Here is an 11,770-nt window from a genome sequence, read left to right on the forward strand (position 1 = left end):
CTTCTAGCAGAGGCATCAATGGTTGACACCTGGCTTGGAGTGTCAGCCAACCCTCTTGAGCTCTGATTCTAATGGCAGCAAGCAAAATCTCTAGTCCTCATACTTGCTCTAATCCTATTGGACGAAATTAATTTCCAAATCCCAGCATTTAATGCTTATATTAGGAGCATCTCAGCCTCTAGCTGCATTACCCAAATAAGCAAAACACCCAAAAAGCAAGTCTCACCATTTTGGGCCAAATCTCACAAAAGATTCTAGGATTTTGTTGCTATCATACCTGGTCCTTTCTATATTTTGCTAATCGATCCCTTAAGCTTCACTATAAAAGGAAACTACCATCAACTCATGAAAAACAACAATCTTATCATAAAATTCCTCACCCATCATGTTATTTTCAACCCATAAGTCAATCCCTTAGTTCAGAACTAGCCTTTAGTCCATAAATGCTCATATACATCTACCCATAAACCTCACATTCCATCTTCTTAGAAAATCTCAGCACCTTAAAATAGTCGTAAACAACCCATCTTTACACCATACTAAAAAATGGTTAAACACCACTTCATCTCTCTTCCATATTTCCATATATTCACTCATACTTTGCATAAAGTCACTCCCACCACTTACTATACACATATATTCATTATTATGGGCATGGTATGACATATAGAGATCTTGTTTAAATATTTGCTGCACTAGATGGACACTCTTTCTCTCCCTTTATTTCATCCTAACTTTTCCTTTTTTACTTGTAATTATAAAGCCTTTAATCATTGTTTATTGCTATTGTAATAAAGGCCATAATGTCTTAGATGCTATAAAAGTTTTCCCTCATGTCGACTTAATAATAATGAAGAAAATGTATAATTTTTATCATGTAAACACATTTATTAGCTTATTAGATGTTATCGCTAGAGGTTTGTTATATTTACTACTGGACCATTTTTTCCTCTTGTATACTTGTTATAATGAGCTCACTTTTATATTAACCAACTATGGAGGAAATTCATAATTTTTACTATGTAAATACATTTACCTTTGCAATGGGTATTTTTTGAGGCTTTATCATAATCATTGTTGGATGCAACCCGGACCTTGAGCAAAATGAGTCTTTCACACTTCACTAATAGCCTTTGGACCATATTCTAAGCCCAAAATCAAGTCTCGGTCTTGACTCCCCAAACATCATGGGGGCAACGAAAAGAACACCCCCTACAACTTGCTCAATGCCTCCCAAAGAACGCTTTCTCTTCAAACTCCTTGGGCAGTTGACCTTTATTCTTGAGCCCTCATCTGGGTATTAGGCCAGAACTATTGAAGGAATGTGCCTTTCCACCTCCTCGGGCTAGGCCCACGGAGCTCTATTTTGTATTCAGATCTCTCCCCTCCCACAGTATCTATACAAATACTATAAAAAATCCAAACTCATCATCCTTTTTTTCCAAAATAGTTTTGTTCAACTCCTATTCTCTCCATATTCCTACCATTCCAAATAGGAATATATTTTTATGGAATTTTTATGCAACCTACTACGTGGCGATTAGAAAAATTATCCACATGTACTTAAGACATTTTTCATATGTCATGCGACTTACTTAAATAATACATGTAAATTATTTTTTTAACTGTCACGTGGTGGGTTGAATAAAAATTCATGCAATCTAAGTTGCACAAAAACCTTAGGGTATGTTTGACAACTATTTTTTTTATACCAATTTTTTGTTTTCAAAAGCTATTTTATATTTCTATAACAAAAAACTTGTTCGGTAACTCAAAATTGATAAAATAACAAAAATAGTTTCCACTTCTCTATTTTCAAAGGAAACTGGGAATAGGCAAAGAGCTATTTTCAGATTTGAAAACACAGAGAAATCAAGTTTACTTAATGGGGTCTAAGCTTTGAATCTTGGCTAAACAAAAAAATAAATAGATAAAGCTAAAAGCTCAAGAACAAAGTTTAGAATGTGTGGCCAAACCAAACCCACTCCCAAATATTATGTTGGTTATTATTATTATTATTATTAACTAGGCCATGTATACTATAATAATAATAATAATAATAATAATAATAATAATAATTTATTATTATCATTAATTTTTTTTTTGGCTAAACATTATTATTAAACATTGATAGGAGAAAATAAGAAATAAGAAAGTTTTGTTTTGATCTAACCAAAACATGTTTTTAATTTTGGAAACACAATAAAACTATTTTTTGTTTTCATTCGTGTTTGTTTAGGAATAGCTTATTTAGCTGAAACTGAAATTTTTTTGCTAAAATTACTGTAGATAAAATTAAAAGGTAGCTGAAACAGTATAGGGAAATTTATGAATAGTATCAAAAAGTGTAATGGGACCCATAAATAGTAGTAAAAATAAGTTGTATAGTAAAAAATGGCTTTAAGGCTGTGTTTGGTTCGTGTAAAAGCATTTCCGGAAAATATTCCATTTTTCGGAAATGCTATTTTCCGAAAAGGAAAATGTTTTCATGTGTTTGGCTGTCACAAAATTCGTTTTACGGAAAATCAATTCTGGTATTTGGTTCATTGAAACATTTTTACAGAAAATGCTTTACATACCCAATTTTCCATATACTTCCTCAACTGTAAACATGCGGATAATGAATCAATTTCACACTCATTCACAAAAGAAACAAAACCCAGCAAAAAAATTCATCAAATCTGGTCAAATTGAGATCGCGTGGGGGAGGAGAAGATGAGATCGCGTGGTGAAGGCGAGATCGGTGCGATCGTCCGACGAGCGGCGCGATCGATGATCGCGATCGCGCCGCTCATCGGACGATCGCACCGCGCCGACGAGCGACGCGATCAGCTCTCTCTTCTCTCTCTCTCTCTCTCTCTCTCTCTCTCTCTCTCTCTCTCTCTCTCCAATCTGGGCTCTCTCTCTTCTCTCTCTCTCTCTCTCTCTCTCTCTTTCCGAAAATGAATTAAAGTGAAAATAAGGGTGTAAAATTAATTCCGGGTCAAAGGAGTAATTGTTGGTCAACAGGAAATGATTTTCCGAAAAATTTCATTTTCCGTTACTACCAAACACGCTGGTTTGGGGGAAAATGATTTCCTGAAATCATTTTCCCCCAAAACAAATGCACCCTAAGTGTGTGTTTGGCAAAAATAATTTTTGCCAACTTATTTTATTATTCAATTTATTTTTACTACTATTTATAGGTCCTATTGTACTTTTTGATACTATTTATATGTCTCACTATACTATTTCAGCTAACTTTTACCACAATATTTTTAGCAAAAAGTTTTTAGTTTCAGCAAAATAAGCGAATCTCAAATAGACAATGTATGTTTGACAAAAATTATTTTTACTAACTTATTTTACTATTCAACTTATTTTTTCTATTATTCATGGGTCCTACTGTAAATTTTTGATATCATTCATGAGTCTTATTGTACTATTTCAACTAACTTTTAACCTTATCTACAGTACTTTTAGTAAAAAAATTTCAATTTTAGTAAAACAAGCGGACCTTAAATAAACTCTAAAGTCATGCCAAACGCACACCCAAAACAAGTTTTTGAAAGAAAAATACAAAATTAGTTATCGAATATACCCATACTCTTCAAATATTTCCAATTCTCACCTACTAGTATGGTTCAGGTTCCATAAAAACCACACGCTAGCCAAAGTTTATCGTTTCATTTATTTTATTTAAATGGCTATAATTAAAATAAAATATAAAAAAATTATCATTTAATTGCTTTTAAAAACAGACATGAGGCACCCACTCCTTTACGAGTCATAATGTGAAAAAAGACAAGAGATGTAGTATTTATATACCCAACCGTTCGTTTCATTGGTGGAAGTAACACAATCCCTTTTCATCTTTACAATATAGGAAAATTCCGTTTAGACTTTTAGCCACAAATCACATGAGCAGAATCCAGTTCTTTTTCAACTACAACGATCTAGATTTTCCTTTTTTGATAGCCACCCTTGAAAAAAAAAAAAAAAAAAGTAATAACTAATAAGATAAGAAATCAGGACCGTCGATTGGTCTATAAATTACAACCAGAACTTAGGGTAAGCGTTGGAAACTCAGCTACGGCACACGCCGTTAGTTTATAACAATATATATATATATACCTATCATAATAATATATTAATTATAGTGGGGTGTTTCTGTTTTTTTGGTAGCTGAAGAGAAGGAGAAGAATAAGAACTAACAAGATCTTCTTCTGTAGAACAAGGTTCATACACACACAATCTGGCTAGAGAGAGGTCAGATCTCTGTCTCAACCATTTATATTTCTTTTTTTCTGTTCTGGGTTTTTGTTTTTCAATGCAAAAACATGTTTTTTTTTTTTGGTTGTTGTTGTTGCTGCATGTTCTTATGTTGTTTGTTTTATTGGGGTGTAGTTGATTGTAAATCAATGTTTATGTCCTTTTTTTTTTATTGGGTACAATCATAAATCCTATGTTTTTATGCTGCTGTGTTTGTATTGATTTAATTTATTTATAGACTGTTGGAAATAAGTGAAAGAAGAAAGAGAGAATATGATTCATCTATATGGAATATAAGATGCTCAACTTTTAAAGCAATGGAGCAAATTGGATGGGTTTTATTGCCTTAGTTTCTCGTAAAATTCATTCCATTTGATATGTATAGATTTGACTTTGGCTTTATGGTCTTGGTTTTTTGGTCTTTGATGAACTTTTTTACTGTTTGATCTACAATCGGAAATGTAAGGGCCTTTCTGTCGTAATTTGTTTTGTTGTTTTTTCTTTTTGTATCTAACATGAATGGATATGTTTATCTGTTTCTTTTATTTGTCTTTTCTTTTGGGTCAATGGCAAATTATGCTCAATTTCATTGCTGAGGCCATGAAAGAATTGAGATTGATTTCCAAAAACTGGGGAACTTATTATGGTTAAAAAAGAAGAAGAATTTTTTTTGTAGTTTATGACTGCAATCTACTTGCAATCAAACATGGATTACCTTTTAAGCTTCATATCTTATAGTTCCTAGTGAAATTCACCTTTTCCTGGTCATAAGAAAGAAAAGGAATTGGAGGTAACTAGAACAAAATTTTAGAAGCGAGCCTTCTTGAAGTATTTTCATTTTTCATTCTTTCGTGGAGTTAGAGCAGTCTTATGTATAAGAAGGTTAATGGGAGATATGGATTAAAAAGACAGCGAAAACTTTAATACATTTGTTTTGGTTCTTGGAAGTTTCTATTGTGAAGTTTTCAAATTTCTTCATGGTTTTGCTTAAGATATCTTGTATGCGTATGCGCCTATTTTGCCCCTTTTGAGACTATACATATGCATTTACTTCAACTGTCATCCTTAACTCTTTTTTTTTTTCTTAATTTAATTTAATTTTTATCCCCTTCTCTTTTCATTCTATATATCAGGTCGGCTTCTCTTACGCATGTTTGGGTTTGGTTTCTCCTAGTTGGAAAAGATTTTCTTTCACTCTGGCCGCTGCAACAAAGTTAAACTCTTCTCGCACCTCTAAGAGGGTGTGGGGTATTACTAGTGAAAGAGTTATTTTGGTTTGTGTTTTGAGCAAATCCAGATCATCACACATTTGGAGATTGTGTCGTGTTTCAGTGGGTTTGTCAGTTGATTATGGCTAAGGCTATTATTGGATAAGTCCCCAGAAGCTTGATGGTAGTTTGTCATTGGATCTTTGTCTCAGGCTTCTGGACATTATTGAGTAGAACAATTTGTCAGTAATAGGTTTTCATGTAAGATAAAAGCAGGCAGTGTGTGTGAATGTAGCTCCATACAATATCACCGCAATGGTTAGGTTTTCATGTTTCAACTCTCAAATTCATAGCCCCAAACCAAAGGTAAGTGGGAGACTCACTTCAGGCCTTTGAAACTTAAATTTGGTGTAATTATGGTAATAGGTCATGGTTTATTCTGACTGTGTCTCCCTTTCTCAATCAGAAAGCAGTTCAACCTTCTGCTGAGGCATTGTATAATACATTAGAAGATTGTTCCCAGAGTCAAATCTCAAAGGATTCACCCATCCCTTCCAGCTTAAACCCTTCATCATTGAAGATGCAGGGAGATGCTCAGATTGGCAGCACCAAGCATGATATAAATTTGTCTTCTGCTGATAGTGATTCAAAGTCAAAGGACATGAAGAGCAAATTTGTTATTGAAGGCGAAATAGGAGTTAACCAGAGGGGCCATAGGAAAAGTCAGTCTCTAGAAAGTAGATTTTTCCAGGAGGGGATGATGTCAAACAATGCAACCCAGGATGAGACTTATCTGGGTTTTTCTTGTGAGGGTTCCCATAACCAAAAAGGGCTAGTGGTATCAGGTCCGAGCAAAGATCAAGGAGTGAGCCAATCAGTCCAGAATCAAGAAAGTCCTACTTTGGGGTCCTTTCAATTAATTTCTGATGTTGCCATTAATGAATCAATTTTCTCAATCGGAGATCCACCACATTCGGAGAAGGAAGGCCATGAAAATTCTGATACCCATTTATCTGGTGAATGTGCTGGTGACTCTGGTGACCACACACCTCGTACCCCACCTTTGATTGTAAAATCATGTTCTTTGCCCAACATTGGGGCCTCTATGCCCACTTCTGTAAGATGTTCTCCTGTCAGACACTTAGCACTGCGGTCGAGTTCATCTGGCAATCTGCATACGTTAGAAATGAGGCAAAAAGAGATATCAGTTCATGAGTCTGAGAGGCCTGTGATGCGAGAACAAGAAAGAGATGATGACATTGATAAAGCTGAGAAAAATCATTTTGATAATTCACTTGATGATGGATATGATTTGTATAATTATTCTAATTTAGCAAAAGACTGGATAATGCCCACTATGGATGAGGTAAACCCTGTGAAAAACTTTCAAGGAAAATCCTCTGTTCACAATTTGGATGAAGTGCCAGGTAAGGATTATAAGATCAAGCGTATTCAGGAGTGGGTTAATGATCTTCAACTTTGCAGCCCGCTGGAAGAAACAAACGAATCATTCCAATCTGAGGACCAGGTAAATAGAGACTCCAATATCCCAAACAGTTGGACTGCTTTGAAGGTGGATGGTAAGGTCACTCCTGGCATGGAAGCTGCTAAAAAATATATCTCTTCTTTGAGTGCAATGGCCAACACAGCTCACTTGTCAAATCATGGATTGGTTGTGATCCCATTTCTTAGTGCATTTGCAAGCCTGAGGGTGCTCAATTTGTCAGGAAATTCTATAGGTTTGCTTATCTAACAGCACCTTCATCTTCTTACTTATTTCCCTTTTGATATTATTTATTAGTTTTGTGTTGAGTTCATGCAACATGATTTAGGAAATTCTGTTAATCTTCTTAATTTTAGATGATTAGTGTTTCTCTTGTACATATCTCGTGTATCAGGGTCGTGTCCCTACTTGTACTTTTTCAATAAATTTTTAGGAAATTCTGTTAATCTTCTTAATTTTAGATGATTAGTGTTTATCTTGTACATATCTCGTGTAACAGGGTTGTGTCCCTTCTTGTACTTTTTCAATAAATTTACTTTAAAAGGCAAAAAAAGGAAATTCTGTTTTCTAATTGCAATATTCTTGTTGACTCTTTCCAGTGAGGATAACTGCTGGGGCTCTTCCTCGAGGACTTCATGTGTTGAATCTTTCAAAAAACAATATTCCAACTATTGAAGGTTTGCGTGAACTTACACGACTTCGTGTACTGGACCTAAGCTACAACCGGATATTCAGAATTGGACATGGTATGTTGTTGGCTTCTTTTCAATTAAAAAAAAAAAAAAAAAAGGTTGTTGGCATAGTTGTTAGTATAATAGAAAAATGGTGCAAGAAAATTAGTACTTACATTTTCTAGAGAGGGGAACACATCTCAATCTAAACTGAGGAAATTCTGAAATTCACTATCAATCTATCCATCTATACAATCATTACAATGCATGTACATGAATATTTATTGCCAAGGAGTTAGTTATTTCGAAAGAGTAGCATGTCATGGATACATATTAACTGATGAATTGTATGAGACATAGATGTGTATTGTATGAATCGTATTATAAAATCGTACCCATTTGACAATACATAGACTTGTGTATTTGGGTTTTTGTTAAAATTTGAGATTTGATTTGAGTCCAACAAGTTGTTAGACTTGTTTGAGCCCAATAAATAGCATGTCCATGAGTTTTGTTTTTTTCCTTTTCTCTTTCTCTTACAAAGTTTGGACCACAAACTTGACACATTGCTTTCACATTTGCAAATTTCTTTTCTAGACTAAGAATAAGGAATAATGTATTAAATGAAAATATAATTATTTTTTAGTTTTGTTATTATTGTTAAAAGTCCAAGAAACTAGAATGCCAAGAAGATGTTTAACGAAAAAGAGTATTGAAATAGAAGAACAAGAAGAGTTAGCAAATGTTGATGATGATGAAGAAAATGTTAATTAAGGAAATAATTATGAAAGATGATGAACATGATAATAACATTAACTTAGATGAAGTTGATTATGATAATAAAAAAATTATTATTTTGGCTTATATAACATGTATTATCACTTTCAAGTTTAATCAATTTGAATGTGGATGATATAAACATATTTTAATTTGATTTATTTAGCTAGTTTTGTTAAATATTGTTAAATAAGTGATGATTAAATTAGTCATTAGTCGAAGATATTCCAAATTTAGAATGAATATACCTTTTATATTATATATGTATATCTATAATTTTTTTAATAAATTTCATGAAGTGTTTATGTAACTTAAAATACACAATACGATATACTACATGATACCAAAAAAAAAAAAGATTAACAATATGATTTACATTTTCACTGCTATGGTCGTATTTTTTAAAATAATTTTTTTCCAGGATTTTATTCCTCAATTATCCTAATTTATGGACATTCAAAATCCTAATATATTTTAAATTAATTTTCAAAGGCCTAGCTTCTTGTTCCTCTCTGAAGGAGTTGTACTTGGCTGGAAATAAAATAAGCGAGGTAGAAGGTCTTCACCGACTATTAAAACTGAATGTGCTGGACCTGCGTTTCAACAAAATTTCAACAACCAAATGTCTTGGGCAACTTGCAGCTAATTACAATTCCTTGCAAGCCATCAGCTTGGAAGGAAACCCAGCCCAGAAGAATGTTGGAGATGAACAACTGAAGAAGTATCTCCAAGGCCTTCTTCCACATTTGACATACTTCAACCGGCTGCCTATCAAAGCCAGCAGTCTGAAGGATGCTGCAGATAGGTCAGTTCGGTTAGGCATGGGTTCTCATCAGTTTGATCGTGGCCTTAGATCAGATCACAAGGCTCCTCGTAAGGTTAGTCATGGTCTAGCTGCTCCCAGGCCCTCGTCTTCATCAACTCATGGTCGTAAAAGTCAAGCAGTGGTCTCACCAAAACGGTCCAAGGGCAGGCATGGGCTCCTGCCCCCTATGGGAAACAAAGCGACAACACATAATCGGCAACATCTTGATTTCAGCAGCAAACTTCTGAACTTCAGGTCAGATCTTTCCATTCGCAGGAGTCGAAGTGAAGGAACTCTAGGAGCTCTCTGAGGTGATTTTGTGCTTTACAGTGTTCTTCACATGAAATTTGGGTTTTTGTTGTGTTGGTTTTTATGCCTGCAATATTTATTACTTGTGATATTTGATCTTTCTCTCCTCTATGAACAGAAGCTATTGTTTAAATTCACTGTTTAAGAATAATCAGTTTGTTTGACATTATTATTTAATAATATCAAAATTTGGGAAGCTCACTGGCTCTAAGACTGACAAGTTTATATCACATATTACAACTCATCCACTTTGAGTGGATCACACTGGCAGAATTGAGAGTATTGGTTCTAGCTGAACTGCATCTTACTCATTAATTTATGACTCATAAGATAAATATGATCTCCATGTATGGAACCTGGCCTATGACAGTGCTTTCATTTTACATGAATGATATCAAATTAGTGTGACCGAAGGCTTTATAGATGTGGTGGTACTATTGTGTTGAGCCATCGAGGACTTTAGTTTCCTGCATTTAGCTAAGGAAACAAGTTGTGGGATATCATGGCATTTTGCATTAAGTTATGCTAGTCCTTGTAGAGATATAGACTTTTGGTTAAAATGAGTAATTCTGGTATCACATAAAATGTCACAACTTTTGTCACAACTATTTTACGTGCTAGATTGTGATTGGTTGATTGTCATTTTCACATGGACCCATCACTTTTTCTCCACTCACAATCTACCACTTGGACAGTTGCAGCCTAAGTTGTGGTACTTTATGTGGTCTTAGGAATTTTGGGTTAAAAATTACAATTGTAAAAACTATTTATTAATAGAATATAATACATTTTTAAAAGGTGAAAATATACTGTTGATCCCTAAAATTTACCTAGAGTATTTTTGGTCCCTAGAGTTTCAAGTGAACTTTATTAGTCCCTAAAATTTAAAAATGAATACTATTAGTTTCTCCATCAACTTCCATTCAGTTTTTTTTGCTTATGTGTCTAATGGAGTAATGATATGACATTTGTTCAACGACGTAGCAAGCATTTTATTATAAGTAAATTACAAGTAAGCAAATCCAACCACTCTCACCATTCCAAGCTCTCACTCCCACGACCTAAGTCTGCCATTGTTTTTGGCATCACCAAAGCTCCACGGGCTCCAACCATACTGTCTCCCTCCTCTTCGGTTCTACTCTCCAACCCCTTCTTGTCGTTAACACAGCTAGTTAACACAGCTAGCAACCTCAAACGAACTCAACCTCCATAAAAAAAATTATTTAAAAAAAAAAAGAAAAACAACAACAACAACAATTTTTCCAAATGGGTAATAATCCAAATTCCAACCTCAAATCCATATTAGACAAAGCTTGGTCCAAGATCTAAACTGGAATTACAAATTCCAAAAGAAATTTGTTCTCTGTAGGGTTGTGTTATGAGTTTGACTTTGAATCTATGAGATGGGTTTAGGTTTGGCTTTTCAGGTTTGATGGGTATGAGGCATTTTGGATGGAGGTTGGATTTCGCATGTGGCTTTGTTGTTTAAGGACTAGGGTCTATTGATTGGATCAGGTTACATCTCATTTAGTAAAATTGTTGCTTTTTATGGAGGTTGAGTTTGTTTCTTGGAGGTTGAGGTTTTTTAGGTTGATGCCAATTTCTAGGACGAGGAGGTGGGAGAGAGACGAAGTACTGATCGGAGCTATTAATGGTGGTGCCAGAGACAATGGCAAACTTAGGGTGGTGGGAATTGGAGGAAAATACTTTTTTTTAGATGGGGACGGTGGAGAGGTTTGCTGGCATGTAATTTAAAAAAAAAATAATAATAATAATTGTCACATAATTAAAAAAAAAAAAATGGTATGTTATTATTTCGTTAGACAAGCAAAAAAATAATGGAGTTGATGAAATGATCAATAATGCTCATTTTCTTTTTTAAACTTTAGCGACCAATACTCACCTGAAACTTCTAGACTAAAAGCGCTCAACTGGTAAAATTTTAGGGACCAACGGTATATTTTCGCTTTTTGGAAGAGTAAGGCAGTTTTGAAAGCATGAGTTCAAACCACAATTTCCATGAGTAAAATTTGTATTACCTAGCCATTTTTATCTCTAGTGCCACATTCAAATTGTGATTTGAACTCAATAATTTCCATTCTTAGCATAAATAGAGACTTCAAATTACGTTACAGTGGTAAACCTTTTTATTTAAGCATGAGTATGAAATCGTAACTCGATAAGAGGGCAAGGTACAGGTGATAAGCCAACAGTTGCAAATTAATATTTATTAGACAAATTAGTA

General features: G+C 34.2%; 1 protein-coding gene across 2 annotated transcripts; it reads left to right on the forward strand.

The window, feature by feature from the left end:
- The first annotated feature begins 4,031 nt into the window (after positions 1–4,031).
- On the forward strand, positions 4,032–9,726 carry LOC115955011. 2 transcript variants are annotated; one of them, XM_031073034.1, is made up of 6 exons: positions 4,032–4,050; positions 4,165–4,248; positions 5,385–5,825; positions 5,926–7,198; positions 7,563–7,709; positions 8,904–9,713. In XM_031073034.1, exons 3-6 carry the CDS (start codon positions 5,775–5,777, stop codon positions 9,524–9,526), a joined length of 2,094 nt encoding a protein of 697 aa, XP_030928894.1. In that variant the 5' UTR covers positions 4,032–4,050; positions 4,165–4,248; positions 5,385–5,774; the 3' UTR covers positions 9,527–9,713. The 2 variants fall into 2 exon arrangements, with proteins under 2 accessions (XP_030928894.1, XP_030928893.1); XM_031073033.1 differs by lacking the exon at positions 4,032–4,050 and having other exon boundaries at positions 4,125–4,248; positions 8,904–9,726.
- Positions 9,727–11,770: the final 2,044 nt, after the last annotated feature.

This window comes from Quercus lobata, chromosome 8 (genome assembly GCF_001633185.2).
Source record: "Quercus lobata isolate SW786 chromosome 8, ValleyOak3.0 Primary Assembly, whole genome shotgun sequence".
NCBI classification, from domain to species: Eukaryota; Viridiplantae; Streptophyta; class Magnoliopsida; order Fagales; family Fagaceae; genus Quercus; species Quercus lobata.

Bases quoted from the DNA above. Each gene is read 5' to 3' on its own strand.
- LOC115955011 (XM_031073034.1), top strand. From the start codon at position 5,775: ATGGTTAGGTTTTCATGTTTCAACTCTCAAATTCATAGCCCCAAACCA. The intron at 5,826-5,925 runs GTAAGTGGGAGA...TTTCTCAATCAG, and splicing joins TTCATAGCCCCAAACCAAAG to AAAGCAGTTCAACCTTCTGC. The intron at 7,710-8,903 runs GTATGTTGTTGG...TAATTTTCAAAG, and splicing joins GATATTCAGAATTGGACATG to GCCTAGCTTCTTGTTCCTCT.